This window comes from Equus przewalskii, chromosome 3 (assembly GCF_037783145.1).
Source record: "Equus przewalskii isolate Varuska chromosome 3, EquPr2, whole genome shotgun sequence".
NCBI lineage: Eukaryota > Metazoa > Chordata > Mammalia > Perissodactyla > Equidae > Equus > Equus przewalskii.
This window is the reverse complement of record NC_091833.1, coordinates 101902945-101926844: the sequence shown is the minus strand read 5'-3', so window position 1 is coordinate 101926844 and position 23900 is coordinate 101902945. Positions and strand designations below refer to the sequence as shown.

Genomic DNA, 23900 nt, shown 5'->3' with positions numbered 1-23900 from the left:
AGATATATAAGGATATATATGTGCATACACATACATTTTCCAAATTTTCTTACTGAGGATAGGAGACCAATTATGTGCCTTTGAGAATAAAAAGAGATTTGAAGCAAAGGAGACTTTTGCAGCCTTTTCCATGTCACTGACCTGAAGTCGCCTTTATTGTTGACCACCCTCTCAGGAGGACAGTACTGAGCAGAGCTTTCCAACACCACAATGTCGACAGTTCTCGTGTTATTGCCACGTTTGGTCTGGACATGACAGCCCCAATTTCCAGTTGATCCAGCCTGAATATTAGAAATGGTTAGGGCACTGCATGAAGAAAGATTTTAAAAAGAGAGAAAATATGGTTAGGCAAAAAGGGAAACCAACAAGGGCTTCTGTCATTCATTTAGCAAATACGTCTGAATGCACATTGGGCATCAAGCGCCTGCTAGATAAAAAACAGATTTAAAAAATGATTTCTCCATGGGCCGGCCCGGCGGTGTAGCAGTTGGGTTCGTGCACTCTGCTTCAGAGGCTCGGGGTTCACCAGTTTGGATCCTGGGCACGGACATACACACCGCTCATCAAGCCATGCTGTCATAGGTGTCTCACATACAAAATAGAGGAAGATGGGCAGGGATGTTAGCTCACATCCAGTCTTCCTCAGCAAAAAGAGGAGGATTGGGGGCAGATGTTAGCTCAGGGCCAATCTTCCTCAAAAAAAGGAAAAGAAAAGAAAAAAATTGATTCCTCCATTTAAGTTCTTTAGCAGCAGGTCAAGACAAGCAGGTAACGGGACACTTAGAATACTCTGGGAAGAGTCATATCAGAAGTATGAATAAAGTGCAATGGTACACGATGCCTGAGACCTTGCCTTCCAGAAGCAGAGAGGAGGACACAGCAGGAAGGGGACAGCCACTGTAAAGGCAGAAACATCATGGCACATTCTTCAGCAAAACTAATGGAGAAGTTTCCGAGTTACATCTCCCTTCTCATAGGTTCTGAGGAAAATTCTCAAGCATGAAGCAAGGAGACCAATATTAGGGAGTAATTCAGAAAATATTTAAAGTACAATATCTTGTGGAAGAAGGGTTATACAAGAAGCAACCCGTTACGTCCCTAAAAAGATTTAGCACATTACCAATTAATGCTTTAACAAAAGGAGTTTTCCACGGAATAGCATCCGTCACATTTTATAAAACAGCTATATTTCTAAATAGCTATCAGTAAATTCAATTTTCAAGATGAAATCATAATTCTCTAATATAAAACCTATTTTAAAGAGCAAACATCAGAACCTTCAATTAACCTTTATTCCCCACCGCATGACCCATTATGCTTTGCTTTTATGTAGATATAAATAGGAAATAATGAGACATAAAGCATGTATCATTCTAATTAACTTACAAAATTATAACCTAAAGTTAATATACATTTTTCCAGTCTCCTAAATCATGAATGGCAACACAACAACAAACATCCTAATAAAAACTTTGAGGCACTGTTATTATTTTGAATCAAAGAAAATGTTTATCATCTTTACCAGTAAATAAACCAATACACTAAAGTAAATATATTGAAAATAAAAAGAGTTTTGACGTTAAATTTAAATAAGAAAGTGTCAAACATTCTAGTTACATAACTCTACTGAACTAAGAAGTGTATGAAAAATTTTGGCAATGAAAATCATTCTCTAATACAAAGATTTCCAAACTTTCTTGTTTCTCAGCATCTTCACTGACGACATAACTTTTTCACGGTGCCCCTGGCTCAAAAGAAACACCTACAGTGGTTCCAATTACTAAATTAAATCCCCAAACCGTGCAGCTATGTCCTAGTAACTTAGTAGTCATTTGAAAAAATAACACATATTACTTTGTAATAAAGGTTTTACTTCATTCTTAAACAACCACAAGTACTTCCTAATGGTTTCAACAATGATTTTCACACAGTACTTGCTTTGTACCATAGTAATCGCCAAAAACCCATTATCCTAAAGTATGGCACCAGCGAAAAGGAATGCAGCACTATCTAACGTGGACACCCTAACTGCCTGGAGCCAGCAGCTGTGCGGTGTCTGACACTGTCCAGCATCACTATGCTTCCTCAAAAGCTGCAAATACCCCCACAGCCCCTCTGGAAACTCACTGCAGTGCCTCAGGACACTCCAGGCACTATGATCCTAATATATTTTGTGAATGTTTTTTTAGATAACTTTTTGCAATAACTTCAATGTCTAAAACCAATTATCAGGACAAAATTTTCAGGAATCCTCAGTGAAGCCTATTTGGAGATTTAAGGAGAAAGAGGCAGCTTCAATTTCATCTTCTAGAGAAACTACACACTCTGATTCTTAGTAATGAAGGAAAATGACATGAGGAGACCAATAAAGAATCAAGAGGTATCTCAGATTCTCCAATTCAATAACCACATATTTCCTTCTTCTTCAGCTTTTTTATTATTCTTGGGCTAACTCTGGGGAAAGGACTTCTCAGTCTTCTTATGAAAGATTTTCACTTTATTCGTGTCCCTCTACCAACAAAAATGTTAGGCAAAGTTGCTATTCTTAGAATTAACTTTTTTGTACTGCAATAAGGAATTCAGATTTAAGCACGACTTGCATAAATAAATTTATAAAGTAAATCTAGTTACTTTATAGTCATAGAACTTAAGAGTTCTCAATTAATCAAAGCTCTTTTATTCAGGAAAGGATTCTATTGTATTTTTAAAGCTTTACTGTTGTATTATATGTTAACTATGGTCTATTCATACAATATACTGCTTAAAGGGCACAATCTGATAAGTTTTGATATATGTAGACCCTTGTGAAATTACCACCACAGTAACAATCATATAACAATTAGAGGCTTCTCACTGGGACTTATTATTCCTAACGATCTGATCCCAGTAAAGGAACTCCGCTTCTGGTAACAGCACAGTGGCTCCTCCCCAGTCACCCTCCCTACAGTTCACAATTATAAACGCTGGACAGACTACAGAATGACAACTAACTCAACACATGGAGAGTGACTGCAAAGCAGGCAGAAATCAGAAAGGAGCTAACACCAGGAAGAAGGAGTTGGCACTGGGGAGGAACCAGGAGTATATTTTTTTTTAATGACTTTTGCCCAAGGACAGGCCGCATTCACATAGAAACTCACAATCTTACTCGTTAAAAACCAGAAACTCTGACTTATTGAAATCACAAAGGAGCCTGGCTGGAAGACCTAACTTCTGCGTGTGAAATCTACCCAGATCTCCGACCGACTCCTGACCCACACGCAGGTACGGCAGACACCAGGCGGCCATTGGCTGCCCCCTACCACAGAAAACACAGAGCTAGGAGGTTGAGCTGAGCCAAGTTAGCTGCTTGAAGAAACAAAAACCAGCTCTCTTCACGCAAATACAACAGAATTCAGTCAGGAGTCAGCAAAGTTTTTCTTCAAAGGCCAGACATTAAATATTTTAGGCTTTGCTGGCCAAGATGCAACATCAAGAACACTACGTAGGTACTTATATAACCATTTGAAATGTTAACCATTTAAAAATGTAAGAACTTTCTTGGCTCACAGGCCCAGCAGGCTAGATTTGGCCCATAGGCTATACTTTGTCAACCTCTCCTGAACAGCAAATCATCCACGAGATCCAGGATAGAACCCAACATTACTAGACATATAAATAATATTTTTAAAAAGTAAGAAGATATAAACCATATTCAAAAGAAAAGTAGGGGAGCCAGCCCCACAACTGAGTGGTTAAGTTCGCACGCTCTGCTTTGGCGGCCCAGGGTTTCACTGGTTCAGACCCTGGGTGCAGACATGGCACTGTTGGGCAGGCCATGCTGAGGTGGCATCCCACATGCCACAACTAGAAGGACCCACAACTAAAATAACCAACTATGTACTGGGGGATTTGGGGAGAAAAGCAGGGGGGAAAAAAAAGATTGGCAACAGTTGTTAGCTTAGGTGCCAATCTTTAAAAAAAGGGAAATAATGAGTGGTGATGATCCCAAGACGACCCTGCAGTTGGAATTAGTAGGCAAGGATATAAAAGCATCTACTGTAAATATGTTAGATGACATAAATGAAAATATGCTTCTAATAAACAAAAATAAAATCTCAAGAGAGAAACAGAAATTATAAACTAGGATATTCTACCCTAAAAGTTCCCAGACATGAGTCTCCACTCAGAGAATCTTTAGTTTCTCAGTAATTTTTTCATGGTGCTTCTGTGAGTTTGTTGTAATAATACCCTAGGGCACTTCGTCACAGAGTGTGGAACTGCAGATCTACTCTTAAACATGCACACTGAGTTCTATAATTGGTAGGAAAGAAATAGATTGGTATGCATCTATTTTATAGGAAAAGACATAGAGGAAGAGAAAGAAAGAGAAAATGCAATGCCACAGATTAAGATTTTACCAAAATAAAATATATGCTAAGTGATAATGACATATATATTTTCACTGTTTTTTACACTTTTTAAAGTTCATTCAAATTAACTATTTTGGTGCTCACATCGATCATGGGGCTCAGAGGACAAATGTTATATTCTTTTATACTAGTGGGGTGGAGAGAGGAAGTATCTTAAGATGTAGCATTAATCATAAGACAAACAGTAAAAACTAGGTGATTCCTAAAAGTGAAAATCTGAGCTTAGCAGCAGGAAGAGGTTAGCAATTTAGTTTGGTACTAAAAGTTTACATTTTCGTCCTAAAACTTTAAACAAAGTCTCCAACTTTTAAACAGTGTTTCTTTCCCTTTTATCCTATGCTTTTTTCTTCCAAACTGGATGGAAAAGATGACTATTTAATTTTAGAAGATGAGTAAACATCAGGAAAAGGAAATGTCAGATGTTTGCATTTTTAAATGCAAGAAGATAAAACACTAATTTAAATTCCAACTAAACATTACAACTCTGAAACAATAAATACAATCCAGAGACAATGCCTCATCTCAAAAGTTTACCTTGCAATCAATGAGCAGTTGTGAATCATGCTCTTTTCAACAAAGATACCTTGTGACTCATCAGTTTCAACTATTCGTCCATCCTGATACCATAACACTTGCATGTCCTGATCAATATATGAAGCCATGCACTGGAAGGGAAGGCTGTCTCCTTCAAACACAACTTGCCGATGAGATGGAGTCATGTAGAAAGATGGTAATTCAAGGGGAGGATCTAGAGACGGTAAAACAAAGACCCAGAAAAACAAATGCAATACGATATTCACACTCCAGAATTAAGAGTTATAGAAATTTTAATTAAAATTTTCAAAATGGAAAACCAATTTATTCCTCAGTGAACAGCATTCTAACGCGAGCACCAACAAGGCTGGGACTGAGTTAAGCAAGTCCGAGATGAAAACAAAATTAAGTAAAATTAAAATGAAAACCATTTCCCATCAGTTCTGACATTTAGAGTTGTTCCTTCTGTGGTGGCATCATTAAACTAGCAGATGATCACAGAAGCAATATTAAAAGAACAAGCTATAAAATGATACTTAAACCTGGGGATAAGTACATGCTTACATATACACACACAATTTTAAAATACATTTTGGAGATTGTATTACCATTGACTAAACCACTGGTTTCTAGTTATTAAAGTAATCCATACTCACTGCAGAAAATTTAGAACATTTTAAAAAAAGAGAAAGAAAGAAAAAAATCTTTTAAGATCCCTTACATTATAATCACTTTTAAAAAGCTGATAATATTTCCTTCCAGTCAGAAAAATAAAAGGGAGACATTTTAAATACATACACAAAAAAATACACACAAATACCATGGGCTCATTAAAAGCCTTTAAAATATTTAGTCCATTTGTCTAACACAACAATTCTATCTTTAGTAGTAGTATATCCTAAAGAATAAGAGCGAATTTACAAAGACACATACAAGGAAATTAGTCCTTGTATTATTTATGAAGTGAGAAATTATTAACCTAATATACAGTAATAAGAAAGTTGTTAAATTTTGGTTCATCTATATAACAGATTGTTATGCATCTATTTTATATGATGAGGAAATAAGTTTATATTATCTCAAGTTTAAAAGATTACAAAATATCATTAGAGTATTATGACATTTTGATCAAAACATAAGAAAAAGGTGCAGATGATACACCAAGGTGTCTTTCATATGAGCTACCTTTGAGGGATAAGAATGTAGCACGGGCTTTGTCTTTTTGCTTCTATTTTAGTTGTCTTTTTTCCCAGCTTTACTGGGGTATAACTGACAAATACAATTGTAAGATATTTAAAGTGTACACCGTGGTGATTTGATATAAGTATACACTATTTCTTTTCGTAAATCTTAACTTTCATCCAATGAGCATATTTTACTTGTGAAACAACAATAAAAATGATAAGAAAGAGAAAAGGAAAAAAAATGATAGGATTGTTTATTTCCAAGCACAAAGACTAAACTGGAATCTCCCTGTATCATTTTAAGGACCGCTTTTGGCTTATGCACTTTTTTTACGTGTTTTCATTTAACTCACGGTAAACGTGTTATTTCCTCAAGTCTTCAAAATCATGATTTTTCAAAAACTGCAAACTACATCACTGAATGGGTGTATCACAGTGATTAAACCAATCCTCTATTTTTGAGCATTTACAATATGCTTATACATAAAGTCTGGAGATTTATATACATAGCTGATGATTTCCTAATAACTGACCCCTACATGGAAAATTACCACATCAAATTGTCAGTCTTTTAAGAATATTGATACATGTCGCCAAACTATACTTCAAAAAGGCTGTATCAATTCATACTCCGACCAACAAACGATATGATTGCATCCTGAGATGTTACTACTATCAACAAATTCCTCATTTACCAACCGACAGAAAAATCTAAAGATCTATGCTATTCGTTGAAATTAGTTTTCAGAAAGAAAGTCATTCAGAACCTAAGAACCTGAAAGACCAATTGAATAAATCATGTTTTTTAATCCAGCTAGCTTAATTGTTGGCATAAACTAAAAATTATCAAATCCATGAAGATTAATGGTTGTACTAGTTCCACCCAAATATAAAGAGAATTTTACAGTTTGTCAAGGAAACCATGGTAGCAAGTCAAACCACGGCAAATACTTTCTGAGGTTTTTTCTCCCTTACCGCATGTCAGCAACTCCTGCTTCACCCCTGTGACTGGCTGGGCCTGCAAAGACTTAGGATAAACACAGCGCGTGTCCCGCACAGTGATGTTCCTCTCCTTGACCCAGCGATGCATCCACAATATGTTACAATCACACAAAAGATACTCAGTCTGAAATTCCCTGTAGCATACAAAATACAAAGGAGAGATTTTGGTCAAGAAAATTAAATAGCACTTTCGGTTTATACTGGCTTACGCTTTGGGTGGCAAGCATGCTGCTGCTGACCCTTAAGCATGTTTGTGGCATAGACCATCGACCAGTTACGGTCTCCTTTCCAATGATACAACCTGCAGAGTGTCTGACTCCAGCACTGCTCTTCGCTGATCCTGGGACTGACTCAGTTTTCGATCAAGGTTGGTACGCAAACAAAATCTATTCATCATCCCTCATCTATGCAAAAATTCCTTGATTCCAGGGTTCTGGAAAACATAATTCTCGTCCTCTTTATCTATCAATCTTCTGCCCATTCATCATAAAGCATGTGGCGCTAACACTGGATCTCGAAGCCTTCCTCAGTGTTTCCAGCATCAGTGCCGTGTTTTTGGCTGAAATGCCTACAAACTCTCCAGTTAATTCTGGCAACACAAAGCAATATAGGACTGCTTCACAGGATTATGTTCTGTCTCTCTGACTGGAGAGTAAGTTCCTTGACAATGACGACTATTTCTGACACTTTCTGCTATGCACCCAATGATACTACAGATACTTACAAACTTAAGGGACATAGCCTCGACTCAAAATATATCTCCTACATGCTATGAAAGAAAATAGAGAATTATCTTTACAGGAGGCAAGAAATTTTATAATTTGGCACTTGGATGTAAGAAACAAAGAGGATATACAAAGCTTGGATATAAGCACACCAATTTCTTGAATACTTGTTTTACAAAGCAATAATTATACAAGGGCCACACCTTACACTAAAGTCCAGCTAATAAAATAAATGCAGACACTGCCCCTGTCAACCTGGAGGACATGACGTAATAGGGGGAACAAAATCTAAATACAACTAAAATAGAATGTAACATGTTCTGTACAAATAAATCAACAAAGTGTAAAGGGCGAATATATTCATTTGTGCTTCTAATACAGACTGTGCATTGGTTTCATCTCATTAGCTTTAGCCAAAAAAAAAGGGGGGGGGGATGAGACACAACAAAAGGAAACTAAATTTAAAAAGCAGTATCAGAAGGATGATCGGACTGACTTCTAATTCCTAAGCACAACTTTCTGGTCTGTTTCTAGCTCTACCAGGTAAAAATACTGGCAATTCTTCCCAATTTTTGGATGAAAATACTTCCCACATTCCTGCTACCCAGCGTCTCAAAAGGCAGATTATGCTTTGCAGTCTATTTCCAAAACTTCACAGAAATGGCTAACTAGAGCCACTAAATATGCCGAAAAGAGATGTTTTCACCAAAAAGCAGCCTTGTGGACAAGAATGGTAGTGGCATCAAAAAGAGACCAGAGAGAGGTTGATCCAATCCGACTCTAGAAGTACAGACATATGTCCACCAAGATGCTGAGGAGCCAGACGAATGGCTAACCTATTAGCTACGTTCCAATGAAAATGGCTAAGTGAGACTTAAATGATAGGCTTAGAAAAGGAAAGGAGAGGAGAAGGGTAGAGAAGAGGAAGGGAGAGAAGGATAAAAAGAGAAGAGGGGAAGGAAGGGGAGGAAAGAAGTCAGCATACATTGAACAGAGGCACCTGGGAGAGAAGACGTTTTTCACTGGCAAAACAGAGACTCAATCTCATAAATTCTACACAATAAAAATTTGAAAAACATTATATTTAACTGTAATTCCAATAGAAATTAGTGTAATTTATAGTTTGCAATAGATTAAGGTTTATCTGGATATATAATTACTTTCAGAAGTAACTCCTGCACAATGTTGCAATTAACCAAACTGTGCTGGGGGGAGGGAATCAGCCAATTCTAAAGCTACAGAGAACCGTGTAAATATGGTCTTGCATTGACTTGATAAATATGATCTTGCGCTGACTTGATAAAGCAGGCATTTACATAAAGATCCCTGGAAATGTCAGCAATAAGTTTCTCTTTAGAATACTGTGTCTCGGGCCAGCCCTGTGGCCGAGCGGTTAAGTTTGCGTGCTCAGCTTCGGCAGCCCAGGGTTTCGCCGATTCAGATCCTGGGTACAGACATGACACTGCTCATTAGACCACGTTGAGGCGGTGTCCCACATCCCACAACTAGAAGGACCCACAAGTAAAATATACAACTATGTACTGGGAGGATTTGGGGAGAAAAAGCAGAAAAAAGGAAAAAAGAAGATTGGCAACAGTTGTTAGCTCAGGTGCCAATCTTTAAAAAAAAAAAAGAATACTGTGTCTCTCTAATGTATATTTAGCATAAATAAATTGGTAATTCTTTCTCTTTAACTGTGAATTCAGTTTGGGGAAGGGGTTCCAGGATAAAATTAAATCCCTAAAGTATAAAATACTCTTAACTATAAATTCTTCATAGAGAGGGATATTTTATACTTTGGGGATTTAATTAGTCAAATAACAAAATATTTTCTAATTTGACAACCAGTCAAAGAGAAAAAATTACCAATTCATTTATGTTAAATATACATTAGAGAGAGACAGTATTCTAAGGAGAAAATGGTTGTCCCGCTCTGAAATGCATTCCTAATGTTTACAGCATGCTTTTCAACACGAATACAAGCTCTCAAGTGAGATACTAATTTTTGCAAAATCACAAGATTCTCCAATTAAAGTCAAGTCATACAGTAACTGATTTTAATTTTCAAAAACTAAGATACATTTATCAAAACATAAAAAAAAATTCTTACTTACAGAGACCGTAATGAGCCAAGATAATCAAAAGTTCCTTGAGACAATGAAGAAAACAAATTCCCCGAAAGGTTTCTGGAAAAAAGAAATAATTTCACTTAAAAAAACCAATAACAATTACATACCATTTTATACTATTTCATATTTCCTAAGGTCTTACAATCATTAAATGATGTTATGACAAATTTATGGGGGCTGGCCCTGTGGCTGAGTGGTTAAGTTCACACGCTCTGCTTCAGGGGCCCAGGGCTTCACAGGTTCAGATCCTAGGCACGGACATGGCAATGCACATCAGGCCATGCTGAGGCGGCATCCCACATAGCAGAACCAGAAGGACCTACAACTATAATATTCAACTATGTACTGGGGGGCTTTGGGGAGAAGGAGGAAAAAAAAAAAGTGAAGAAGATTGGCAACAGTTGTGCCAATCTTTAAAAAAAAAAAGAATTTATGAAAGTTGTTTTAAATCTTACAAACAAGGAGCGACTAGTAAATATTCTAAGGTTGAAGAAGAAATTTGTTCTTAACCCTATGCAAAGCAGTAAACAAAATTATTTAAAAATTATTACTGCTAGATAAGGCGTTTTCCAACAAATAGCAGGTGAATCTCAGTTACCTCATTATAGTCATGCTCTTATTACACTAGAACTACTCTTCATGTGTTCACTTAGTACCACTTAAGAAAGCAAAAATTAAAAATCAAAGAAAGGAAAAGGATGACTTGAATGATAAGCAGCAGCAGCCCAGAGTAACTAAGTGAAACATGTGAGCAGAGTGGAATGAGCCCAGGGTTTAAAATGAAAGACTCGGGATAAAAGTCAATGTTGGCCATGGGGCAAGTGACTTACCCTCTCATTTCCCCTTAATCAGATGGCTTCAATAAATACCTAAACCCTTGCAGAGTTTGTATGAATTAAACCCAGAACACCCTATACTACAATTTCAGGAGTTATTCCCATAATGATGTGAGTGACATATTTCTTTCTCACTTGTCTACGAGCAACAGGAGGGGAGGGACCTGTGTGTCTTAGTTACCAAGGTACCTTTGGCGGCTAGTAATATGCTGGAGTATATAGTCGGTGCTCAGTAATGGTGGCTGACTGTCCAAGATGTGGACCCCAACTTCAGCAGGCTTCTAATACTAAAATGGGACTGACAGCTCCTGGAAATTGATCCAACCACCACAAGATCTGTTCTGTGTGTGTCGTAATATCAAGAATAGACACAATTTAGGGCCAGCCCTGGTGCCCTAGTGGTTAAGTCAGGCACACTCTGCTTCAACAGCCCAGGTTTGGTTCTCAGGCACAGACCTACACCCACTTGTCAGTGGCCATGCTGCGGTGGCAGCTCACATACAAAAAGAGGAAGATGGGCAACAGATGTTAGTTCACGGTCAATCTTTCTTAACCAAAAAAAACCCAACTGATACAATTTAGACCTAGAGCTCTCAAGGTAGAATTCCTGAGACCTATGAAGTGGGCCTGTCTCTCCTCCAGAGTCTGGGCTGAATCCTTCAAGTGTGGGAGAAAGTGACAAAGGGGTAGAATTGTCTACCTCAATAGGGTAGAATCCATCTACCCCAGTGTCAGCGGGTCAGCTGCTCCAGGGACACCTGCAGCAACGTACTCCTGGATGGGAAGACTGAATATTACACAGACACCAATTCTTCATGAGTTAATATATAACGAACTTCAGTAAGAACATCATTGGATTATTTTTTAAATATGTCTTAGGATTTTTTTTATATAAAAAAGCTAGATAAAATGATTCTAATCCTCATGGGAGAATTGCCTAGGAACTTAAAAAAAAAAAGGATATTTGCAAATTAAAAGAACAATGAAAGAGATGCCCCTTTTTTTGACCTCTCCAGAGCAGGTACCAAATGTGGATTTTGAAAGGGTACTGCTCATGGGAGTATCAATCACCTTAACATTTTAGTAACCTAGATGCAATTAAGCTGAACAACTATACTTTTGTGAAGCTATCCTATGGGGAATTATATGATTACTGGAATTTGTTTAACATAATGTAGACAGGAGATGGGAGGGTACAACTAAACGAAGATTGGCTATGAGTTGTTAAGCGTTGAAAATGGGCGATGAGATATGGAGATTTCTTATACAATCACCTCTAATTTTAAAATATTTGAAAAATTCCATAATAGTAAGTTGGAAATAAAAATCTAGCCTAAAAATATAGGATTTAAGTTTAAAAAAAAATTTCATCTTACATGGACCATTAGATACTAATTATTAGGTAATGTTATTCTAATTATTCCATATTACTAGGTTGTTTCCCTTGGAAATTACAGAGGAAGGAATCACATTGGAAAGAGACACAGCATCCTCCCAGTAAATCCCAACACAAACCAATTTTTCCTCCACTGTTGGAACAGACTGCTGTCTGTTTGGCTGAACACCAAATGGAGCAATTGGCTTCGGCCTGGGGGCCATAAGAACTTGCACATATTTTAAAACACTAACATCACACTCCAGCTCTCAGATGCTTACACAATAAAAGCAAGCAGGAACAGAGAATGACAACAGGCCCAGTAAAGTCACTGCTCCTGTGTCCTAACAAGCTCACTCAATGGAGTGGCAGGTGAATTGTCCACCCACCCCCACCCTCACCCTTTATGTTGCTGATTCTTACTCTCTCAACTTAATTTTTCTTTATTTACCTACTTTTTGCTAAACAGATATATTTGAATTCCTATAAGTTAAATGTATACGATGCATCATCTGTGTGTACACAGGATATTTACCAGGGCAGATCTGTTAAAGGAGGGGAAAATGCAATCCAATGGAATGTCCTTTCAACAGAGGAACAACTGACTACATTATAATCTGTTCTACACTTGAAATATTCTGTAGCTATTAACAAGCATGACCGAAAATCAACATGTACTCTCTTGAAAAAGATATTAATGATATGTCGGTAAAAGGTGGTTTTTGGTGAGGAAGATTGTCGCTGAGCTAACCTCTGTGCCCATCTTCTTCCACTTTGTACGCACGGTGAGCAGTGTGTAGGTCCACACCCAGAATCCGAACCCATGAACCCCGGGCCGCCAAAGCAGACCATGTGAACTTAACCACTATGCCACTGGGCCAGCCCCTCGATAAAAGTCTTTTTAAAGTAAATTGTTGAGTACAGCGCTCATCTTTAAAGCCCTGCATGTACGCCTACACGCTTGTGGGGGCAACAGAAAATGTGAAAATATACACGAGTTAGTTAGGACAGGCTGTCTCAGGGTGATGTCTGGGTCATGGACGGGAGATTTACCTTCTCCTTCTGCAAATGGTTTTATTACTTAATAACATCAATATTCTTATAAAGATCACTCACTAATATTTCTGGTAGAAAAATATTAAAGGTATAATTTTTAGGGGAAAAAATACAGGCTTTAAATTGAACAAAATTTGTAGAAAGAAAAAAAATGGTTTGTTGATCTCCTGCCAATTTCTCTGTAAATTAACTTCTTAAGTGAAGGACAGAGACTTCACAGAAGCCCTTTCATCGTTCCCCATCTTTGGTCTCCCGATTATTTCCAGCGTGCAGGAGGGTTGGGGTGGGAACCTCTGGGAGTATGGCTTCCCTTCTCAGAGACAGCTCTTCCCGAATTTCTCCATCGACAAAGGCAGAGATCAATACATAGAATCAATCAATTTTACCCCCCACATCCAGGTTCACTGAAGCCTCCGATATGTTTAAAGAAAGTTATTTTTGAATTCTTAACCTAAACCTCCAAAGCCAAGACTTGTTTCCAAATGCTGAGAAGTCTGGGCAGGAATGCTGTAGGCTGTCTGCCAAGGTCTCATCCAGGCCCCAAGGGGCCTCAATTCCAGCCTCCTGCGCTAAGAGGCCCAGTCAGGCGGAGATCCCACGTTCCAGGGTAACCCAGAGAGTTCAGCTAACAAGGCAGCAGAGGACACGGCCAGAAAGGTGATCCACTCCAGATTCACTTCTTTTGCATACTTACTCTTTCGGGTGGGAGACAGTAGAAGGGAGCTCTCCATTCCTAATCTAAGAAATGTCCTACATTACCAATGTAATCAGTAACCATTATAAATCAGACTCTTTTTCCCACTTGCTAGATTGAGAAAATGCTCTTCTCCATGTTTGAAATACAAACTGTTATGAGCCTTCACAACCAGCATACAGCCTGACTCAGAGAGCCCAGAAATCTAGGGATTGTAGCAGCTGATACAGAATGCTTATCCAAAGTTTCTTGATCCATAGCTCTAGAATCAGGTTAACTATTCTATTCTCAAACTCTTATAAGCAACTCCATTGCAATGCATTCCTGATTGTTAAGAAGCTCCCTCAAATATAACTGTTCTTAGAACAGTATTTAAAGGATATAAGTCCAGTATATTTCTATATATGCCACAGATTGTTGCATTTAAAAGAGCCACGATAATCTATTATTACCTGAGTTACAAAATCATCTCAATCAAATCTCAAAGTAGAAAAGTTGGTAGTGCTACTTTTATGTTTTAATGATTCATCTGGAAAAATGTCCATTGTGTTTCATGACCCATAAATTCTCACAAATAGTGTCAGAGAATTGATAAAAATGCAAGAGAGGACCGAAGCTGTAAAACTTCCCAAAGCTTTAGTTTTTGAGGCAGGAGGCAAAAGAAATAGCAAGAAAATAATAAATTACCCTAATGTAAGCACTGTCCCACCAGCTCTTTCGCCTAAAGAACATTTACCGATGGGTCAAAAATCCCTGGGCCAAAGCAGTAAATCCATCTGGAACTAAAGTCGACCAAACAGTACACTCCAGACTCTTTTTCATTACTTGAGTCACAGCTATCCAAAAACATAACAAATTTTTCCTTCATAAATGCCTCATTTTGTCAATTCTTATACAGTCCTCAAAACCAAAAATACGAAACTCTCAAGATGAGATCACAAAAGCACTGAAATAAAATTGTTTGCAATTCAGTTACAAAAAAGAAAACTGCAATTGATTTAAGTAATTTCAAGCTATGAGTAAAGCTGTATACCAAATCAATCTTTTATTTAAAAACAGAAATTTGGTCATATACCTTTCCCTCAAAATTAAAGGGCACAATGACAAACACTACAAGTTTCCTAAGAAGCAGTACTTCGTTCGACACTAACAATTGAAGTCCCCTCGCCTACTGTATAGATGAAATAATCTCACTATTTCGGCCCCTACCAGCTTTTTCAAAGTAAACTTGAGTGAAATAGAAGAAACATTCTAAAAAGCTACAGAGAAAGAACCAGGTACAGACAATCCTTATACTTCAACTTTCACCCAAAATCCCACATTCTACCCTAAATCCCAATCCCTAAACCCCTATCCCCAGACTGCTCTTCTCCAACACGCGATTTGATGCCATTTTCCCACGTAAGTGTCTGTCAGTGGCTTCCTACTGTAGAATGAGTTCTAAGCCTCTGCTGCTTTTCATACACTCCCATATAAAGCTCTATTATAGATAGCCAGCCTTATTCTAGTTACAGCCAAACAGAGCCTCTTTATTTTAAAAATAAAATAAAAATATAGTTGATGGTTTATACTAAGTTCTGCATTTATATTATACATACATTATAAGAAATAAACAGATATAGATCATTCAAATCTTAATCCTTAAAATAACTTTGAGCTACTGCTAATCCTACTTTTCAGATGAAAAGCAGAAAAGTTCAGAAAAGCTAAACAACTCACCCCAAATCACAAGGTCAGTGGCATGATTCAAATGGTCATTTCATTGCTAAATGAAATAAGGCCCTGATTCACAACGGCCTTTTCTCTTTGACAAACTGGCCACGCTTTTATTTCTACCTTGACGCGTCATTTGCTAAGCTTCTTTTCCTTTCTAATGATTTGAATCTCTGCAATCTTCTGGACCATCAGCTCAAGTTTAACCTCTCCTAAGAAAATTTCCCAGACTAGCAAAGCTTTTGCTTATCTCTCTCAATATGGACATGTTCTCTGGGGCACATACCACATTGTGTGCCTGTGTCTGTGAGTATGTGTGGGGGGGAGGAAGGGAGTAATGTGTTATTATGTTTTGATGACATTATAACTCCATCATTAAATTTCTAGCTCCTTATCCCCTACCAGTTCTATAACCTCTACAGTTGCTACTCAAATATTAAACACCTGGGGCCAGCTCTGAGGTCGAGTGGTTAAATTTGCGTGCTCCACTTCAGTGGCCCAGGGTTTCACCAGTTCAGATCTTGGGCGTGGACCTAGCATCACTCATCAGGCCATGCTGAGGTGTGTCCCACACAGAACTAGAAGCACCTACAACCAGAATATACAACTATGTACTGGGAGGCCTTGGGGAGAAGAAAAAAAAAGAAAAGATTGGCAACAGATGTTAGCTCAGGGCCAATCTTTAAATAAATAAATAAATAAATAAATAAACCTCTAAGTGTTCATAAATATTCGGGTACTGGTTCAAACGCTTCCTTATATTTTAATACAAAAGAAGAAACACATACTTACAGCCTAACCAGGTTGGTGAGTCCTCGAAATACGTCTGCATTCAGACATCCTATTCGATTGTTTGTCAGATCCCTAAGGGGGAAAAAGTGTCTTCAATTAGTTCTCTTGGTAAATGAAGGTTTCAGACATTCAATATCCAAGAGGAGCACCCAGGCATCATACAAGACCTTTTCAGCATCTCTGAGATATTTACCTACCTCAAGTAGCACTGAGAAAAGAAATAATCCTTGTTTTCACTTAATTCTGGCTCAAACTAAAAGCTGTTTAATTATAGTGCCTTCTATGTTTCAAGTACTTACTCCCGTACAATGACTCAAGACAACCCTGGAGTAGTAAAAATGAGACTCAACCTCTCTTACTGGCTGTGATACAGTTCCTTAGATGGTTGACACAGCTGATGATGCTGGGGGCAGTTGGGAACAGAGCCCAAACGAGTCAACATCTAGCAGACAATGAATAAAAGGGCAAGTTACCAAAATGCTGGAACATTTATTTCCTTAAGAACATCTGAAATGTAATGATTTCTAACTTCATTCCTTAAATACTCAGAAGTTTTGACTGTAATGAAAAAACAAGTGAGTTAGCTTTTACTTTACAGATCTATCGTTTAGTCTCCAAGACAAATCACTTTAACAATGTCTGGGTAACGGCCCAATTATTTTTTCCAGTCACTCCTAACTTCTTATAAGTTCCCATCAAATGCTATTTTCTAAATATATTTTTCTTCTCCTCAATCCTTGAACCTTTTCCTTCTATCTGTGTAAAACGTTTAACAAATATTTTGTTCTTTCTTCACACCAAAGACAATGAACACACTTTTACAGTTAAATCAGGAGATTACATTTTAATTGGGGCATAATAATTGACAATTCCCATAAATTTCAAATAAGATAGCATGGCTTTCATCATTTTTCATCACTGGACTTCATAAACTATATGCAAGAAAACCCTAAAATAATGAATCTTTTTATCAATTCTTAGGTTTGGAATTATTCATCACTTTTGAAATTTTGATAGAAGAATTAGAACAAGCTTTCTAAACCAAACTTTCAAAAATATTTTTATCATATTTTCTTCAATGTCCGTATTATTCTCTGTAATGGAGAAGTACACATTCTTTGAGTTACGCTCCAAGTTACTCTTTAGAAAAGCGATTTGCACCACCCATTTCTAAACTAAAACTGTTGGGTTCTAAACTATATACTCGGAAATGGCAGAAAATGTATTAGTCTGACTAGAAATTACAAGGACACAGCATTTGAATTAGGTTCCTAGTCATTAGGTTTTTCCCTTAGATATTTCACAAGCTACCTCAGGTAATCCTCGTGTTCCATCATTTCATGGCTCTGCCTTTCCTTTCCTATGGCAACTTCCATAAAAGAATCTTAAGTAGTAGAAGTCTTTATCTGCGCTTGCTATTCTCCAGCTCCAGTCTCTCAGAATATTAAAGCTAAGTATTTAATCATGTGGAACCTTTTTTATTCCAGTTGATTTTCCTTTTATTTCTGGGTTTTACTGTTTAAGAAAATTAGGCATCATCTGTGAAGTGTTGCTTAAACAAGCAGTTCTGGGCTCTATTCATTATCTTGTCTCCATTCTGAGCTTTAAATGGTGTAATTACCACTGATTCTTTGGGAAACAATTTCATTATATCTATACCTATTTAAAATGGTATTTAGGTATTGATAATGGGTTTTCATTTGGATTGAGAATCAGCTTGAATTTGTTGATAAAGCAAAAAAGAAACTGAATGGGTCTAGGTTTTCCCACTTCTGGTAGTTTTTACTGCAGAAAGTCACTTAATCGTCCTGATTCAAATTATCTATAAAATAAACGCAAAGACGTGGTACACTTAGAAAAACACTGTGTGGCTGCCAAGTGAGATGCACAATTGAAATGCATGATTTAAGGCCCAGAAGAAAAAGTGCCTATATCTGTAAGTAAGTAGCAAACATTACGACTGCAGACTATCTTTATATCTCATTGAGTGTACATATAAAACTCTGTCAGCTTGCAAGTTGTAAACCATAAGTTCAATTACAAGTTAGTTGTTTAAATTAAGAATGTATTTTCTAGTGGGAAAAACATTATAAATGGCAATTACCTTCCTAGGCAAGAACACAAGAGACTACTTAATGCGTAATGCAATGACATAATGCCAAGGCAATGCTTGGGAGAACATTAGTAATTAAATTAAATGCTACTACACAAGGATTTTTTATTATTTATTTTGGATGGAAGTACTTGAAAAATTATTTACTGAAGGATGAAGAAGTAGATAGAGAACCTAAGATATTCTGTAGTATCCTTAAAACATCCTGATAAGACTTCTTTTTATTAACAGTCAAGTTTCCTTCAACCTCTATCTCGACGTGGAGATATTATCAGCATTAATCTTCCTATTACCAAAAAGCTGTGAATACAGTGATGTGCATCACAAAGGGAGAGAATAAGTGGTCTTGTCTGGCAGTATAACATCACATCCCCCCTCTACAGAAAAAAGTTGGAAGGAAAAATATTTTATAAGTTCTCAAACTTTAGCATCAGCATGACCGGGAGGGATGGTTAAAACAAAGATGGTTGGGCCTCAGCCCCAGAGCTTCTGACGGGGTAGGTCTAGCACCTACACTCCTGATTCCTACTGGAGGACTCATGTTCATAATCACGGGTTCCCAGTGACCCATCCAAACACAGTGTCAGCGTGACCCTGGTAAGAAGCACACAGGAAGTGACTCACTGTTATAATCACGCCCATTCAGCTGCTGCCCCTCCACTCCCTCAGGATTCTGTTTCTGGAGGTACATGTGGCCTGTTTATGGCCATGTACCATACCCCTGCCTGTGTCAATGTGGCTGAGTCCTGAGTCCTAACTGCTTCCAAGACTCCTAGCAGCTAAACACCAGCTACTGCTGCATCTCTCTGTAAGTGGATCCCAAGTCATATCCAGGCTCTTGGTCAGTGTAGGTGATTCCACTAGACTGCAAGCCCTTCAAGGGGTTCCTGAGTTACCTTTGATCTCTGGAGCCGGGCTGACTGTTGGGCACACAGGATGAACTCAGTTAATTTTTGTTTAATCGAATTCATGCTGGTCGCTGTCTTACCACTTTCATTATGCTGTTATACCTGGTTGATACCACTTTTACTGAACTCCAAAGCAAACTCTAAACCTTGATCCACTGCAACTCGGATGCCTACCTAATACCCACTCCCCTCCAAGGCTTATCTTCGTTTTCTAGAACTCCAATCTCCATTAACACCACTGACCTCCCCCAGAGGGGCCCGTTTTCAGACTTGCTTCGTTTAAAAGGCTTAGGTGCAAAATAATGAAGGGCAGAGCAAATGCGGAAGAAGAAAAGTGATTTAGAAGAAGGTCTCCTCCAGACATCCCTGGGCTTCCTTGGTGCACACAAAGCCTGATGAAAACAACGAGCCACCATCTCCCCCACCCCCACAACAAAAATGATGAGAATAAATTCCCTACTAGAGTCTGACTGGAATTTTAAATAATTTTAGAAGATGAAGAGGGAATTCTTTAACACCTAATAGGCCTAATCTTCCAAAATTCTGAACCTTAAGAGAGGGAACCAAGCAGAAGGCTGCAGATGATAAGCTTTAGATGAAAGATAATTTTACCTGCAAAAGTAATATAAAAAAATATGCAAAAACTGGGGCTGGCCCCATGGTGTAGTGGTTAAGTTTGCACACTCCACTTTAGTGGCCCGAGTTCACAGGTTCAGATCCCGGGCGTGGACATACACACCACTCATCAGTCATGCTGTAGCAATGACATACATATAAAATAGAGGAAGACTGGCACAGATGTTAGCTCTGAGCTAATCTTCCTCAAACAAGAAAAAAGGAGGAAGACTGGCAACAGATGTTAGCTCAGGGCTAATCTTCCTCAGCAAAAAAACAAAAAAAGCCAAAAATATGCAATGGCCAACTCTGACTATAAAAAGGAACAGGTTTTGAATGATAGAATAATAGATACAAGATGGCAAAAGTATTAGGATGGACGGTTAGTGTCAACATTTACGTAAGTCATGGCATGATTAAGAGCAAACACAGCTGGTTTTACTATACAAATACTATGAAAACAAGACATGAAAATACCCAAGCACCTTGAACACTTTAACAAAACAACACTTAAATAATAAGAAGCTATGGTGGAATGATAAAAAATAAGACAGGGGTCTGAAAGAATGACTGTTATGAAGAAGGAAAGCAGGGGGCTGGTCTTTTCTCCCGTATCTTTTGTCACTGCTTGTTTGTACTTAAGTGTTTTCTCCTTATTGCCACCAGAAATATTCTGAAACACAAATCTGATCATGTCAACTCCATTTTCAAAAAGTTCTGCTAGTCCCCCACTGTCTAAAGAATAGATTCGAAATTCTTTAACATGGTAGTAGGTCATCAAAACCTAGTCTCTCCCTGACATCCTTTTTGCCCTTTCTCCCTTACGGTCTGGCCAGAGAAATAAATCATTGTTCCAAGAGACATGTTCTTTCACACCTATGTCCACTCCGCTTAAAATATCCTTCTTGTGGGGCTGGCCCCATGGCCGAGTGGTTAAGTTCGCGCGCTCCGCTGCAGGTGGCCCAGTGTTTCGCTGGTTCGAATCCCGGGCGCGGACATGGCACTGCTCATCAAACCATGCTGAGGCAGTGCCCCACATGCCACAACTACAAGGACCCACAATGAAGAATATACAACTATGTACCAGGGGGCTTTGGGGAGAAAAAGTAAAAAATAAAATCTTTAAAGTCTCTCAACCCCAACTTCCAAAAAAAAAAAATATCCTTCTTGTTATTCTTCAATACAGATTCATCCCTCCGGAGCAAGGTCACATCTAAAGGTGGGTTGTTCTCATGGCAGGCCATTCCCCTCTCAGGAGGTCCCTCCTTTCCCTAGCAGATTACTATTATTATTATTATGTAGGATGTATCTTCAATATCTGTCTATTTGCCCTCAAGAGTCTGTGAGCTCTGCTGAAGAAATCAGAGTATGATAAGTGGCCAGCACTTAATAAATGGCTTTAGAAGGAATAAAGGACGGGGGGACCGGCCACATGGCTTGATGTAGGGTTACTTCTCAAAGATGAGCATGCTGTCACAGCATTTGTGAAAATAGCATAATAAGGAGAGTAGAGAAATTGTATACCTTCAGGAGTAATAAAAAATGGCCTTTAGGTTTTGAAATAATACTACATGGATAAAATATACATGAAAATGGCAGGACTATAAATCATTAATAGAAAGGGGTCTCAATGTATATGGCATTTACAACAGTCACAGTTTGAACGCATTCATTACTTGAAAATCATCTACAGACTATGACAGCTGTTGAAGCCAAAACAGTAATGATTTTATTAGCATAAGAGGGACAGAACCATCTACCACCAAACAAATCAAATTACTGTACAAATTAATCACATTCTAAGCTACTTATATTAAATACTCCCTATTTCTCTATCATGGACCTGGTCAGATGAACATCTAAAAATTGTTAAAAACCCATTTTTTTTATTGTGTTAAAGCTCAAGTCAGTTAACAGTTACTTATAAAAGAAGCAGTTCAAACTCATAAGCAAGCAATTCAAATACTTACAATCTTTTTAGCGATGACAGTCCCCAAAAGGCACCTGGATCTATACTACTAATAAGATTGTTTCGGAGGTCCCTGTTAAAAATAGAATAAAAAGTTATTCACATATCAACACTGTAACAAATATTTAGGCATACTACACTTACCTGCTGTACAGAAAACAACAACAACAATAATAATGAGGGGCTGGCCCGGTGGCCAAGTGGGTAAGTTTGGAACACTCCACTTCAGCGGCCCAGGTTCCCAGGGTGGGATCCCAGGCGTGGACCTACACCACTCGTCAGCCATGCTGTGGTAGCATCCCACATATAAAATAGAGGAGGACTGGCACAGATGTTATCTCAGGGCTAATCTTCATCAGCAAAAAAATTAATAAATAAAATAATAATAATAATAATGAGAGCAGACTGAAGCCAAAAAGGTTACACCAAGGTCACCCCAGTAGTAAATGGCAGAGCCAGAATTCAAATTCGAAAAACGTGGCTCCAAAGCTATTTCTTTTGGTCAATATAAGAATAAAGGTATATGTCAAAAAAGATATTGTGTCCTAATATAATTCAAATCCAAAATTATCACTAAACTACGATCCTCTACATCATTTCTACAATTCCTTCTTTAGTATGCTATACTTTAGTTATCAAACTACATTAGTGACAATTTGTGACAATAATAATTAAATCAGTATTTTTTTAAACCACCTTCAAAACTATATACTCTAAAATTCTTGTCACTTGCTTTTTCCTATTTTTCACCCTGGGCTTCTATGGTTAGGTTTAGTATAAGATAAAAATGTCATAATTCACAATATATAGCCCAAAACTAAGATCCATCAGCCCCCTATGCAATGGCATCTGACAGGGGTCACAAGTTACCCTCATTCTTCTCAAGTGTGCTGGCCCGTCCATGTCAGTACACCATCAGTGGGGGCAGCAGTGAGTGTCAAAGACACATCCCTCCACTAGTGTGGACTTGAGCCACCTGCTAAGGCTGCTGCTCTCCTCTGGGTGCCAGGGCTCAGCCGGGGGCTCTCAAGTCGCCCCGTACAAGTGTTCAGCTAGATCTCTGCAGAGAGCTGATAGTCAGCTACAGGAGCTACAGTCAGCTACAGGAGTGCTCAGAAGCAGAACTGCGTCCCATTTCCCCCGACCACACTCGTCAGTGGCTGGCCCACCCTTCAGCTATGCCAGGCACCTGAGGTGGGCTCGTTTGTCAGGACTCATTTACAGCTTTGCCCACTGAAGTCCCCAGTGGCCTCTGGTCATCTCAGGGCGCCTGAAGTCAACTGTGAACAGAAACACTTTCCAACTTCTTTTCTCCAGGGAGTCTTTACCCAACAATGGCAACACTGCCTCTTCCACATTCGAAGTTCTGACATCAATCTTCATAATTATACATGGCACAGGGATGCACACGGGGTTGATGAAACAATACAGAAACACAGAGCAACCCTCAATACAAACCCAGGGTAGAGGGTACTTCACGGGTTCCTTTAGTCCCTTACTTAGTTTAGTTGAGATTTAAAAGGCCTTCAAGGAAGTAGATCCTGGACCACTGGTGCTACCTGTTACAACACTGAGGTGACATGTCTCTGGGTTCTTTTCCAACTATTGCTCCATCATGGGCATTCCAGCCCATGCCCAGGCAGTATAAATTACACAGAGAAAAATTCTCAGTTTGCCTTCTCAAACCCCTCCAACTCAGAAAGCATCTGACGTCCCTTGTCTACCTGCGCTTAAGAAAAGGACTCCACGGAAGTCCCACTACAGTCAGCACAGATCCACGTTTTCTTCTATCCAATCAGGGAGGCACACTGAATTTTACTGTGCCACCAGCTAATGAAAACTA

The 23900-nt window shown here is 38.4% G+C and overlaps 1 protein-coding gene across 2 annotated transcripts in view; it reads right to left on the bottom strand.

Annotated features, from left to right (window-relative positions):
* The window catches only part of ADGRA3 (adhesion G protein-coupled receptor A3), a 122096-nt gene that overhangs the window by 51360 nt on the left and 46836 nt on the right, over nt 1-23900 (bottom strand). For both annotated transcript variants that reach the window (XM_008541515.2, XM_070613070.1), the window contains exons 3-8: nt 22059-22130; nt 16453-16524; nt 9972-10043; nt 7106-7266; nt 4947-5160; nt 142-306 (exon numbers count right to left, since the gene is read on the bottom strand). In XM_008541515.2, coding sequence (XP_008539737.2) covers nt 142-306; nt 4947-5160; nt 7106-7266; nt 9972-10043; nt 16453-16524; nt 22059-22130 — 756 coding nt within the window. The remainder of the gene's footprint in view (nt 1-141; nt 307-4946; nt 5161-7105; nt 7267-9971; nt 10044-16452; nt 16525-22058; nt 22131-23900) is intronic.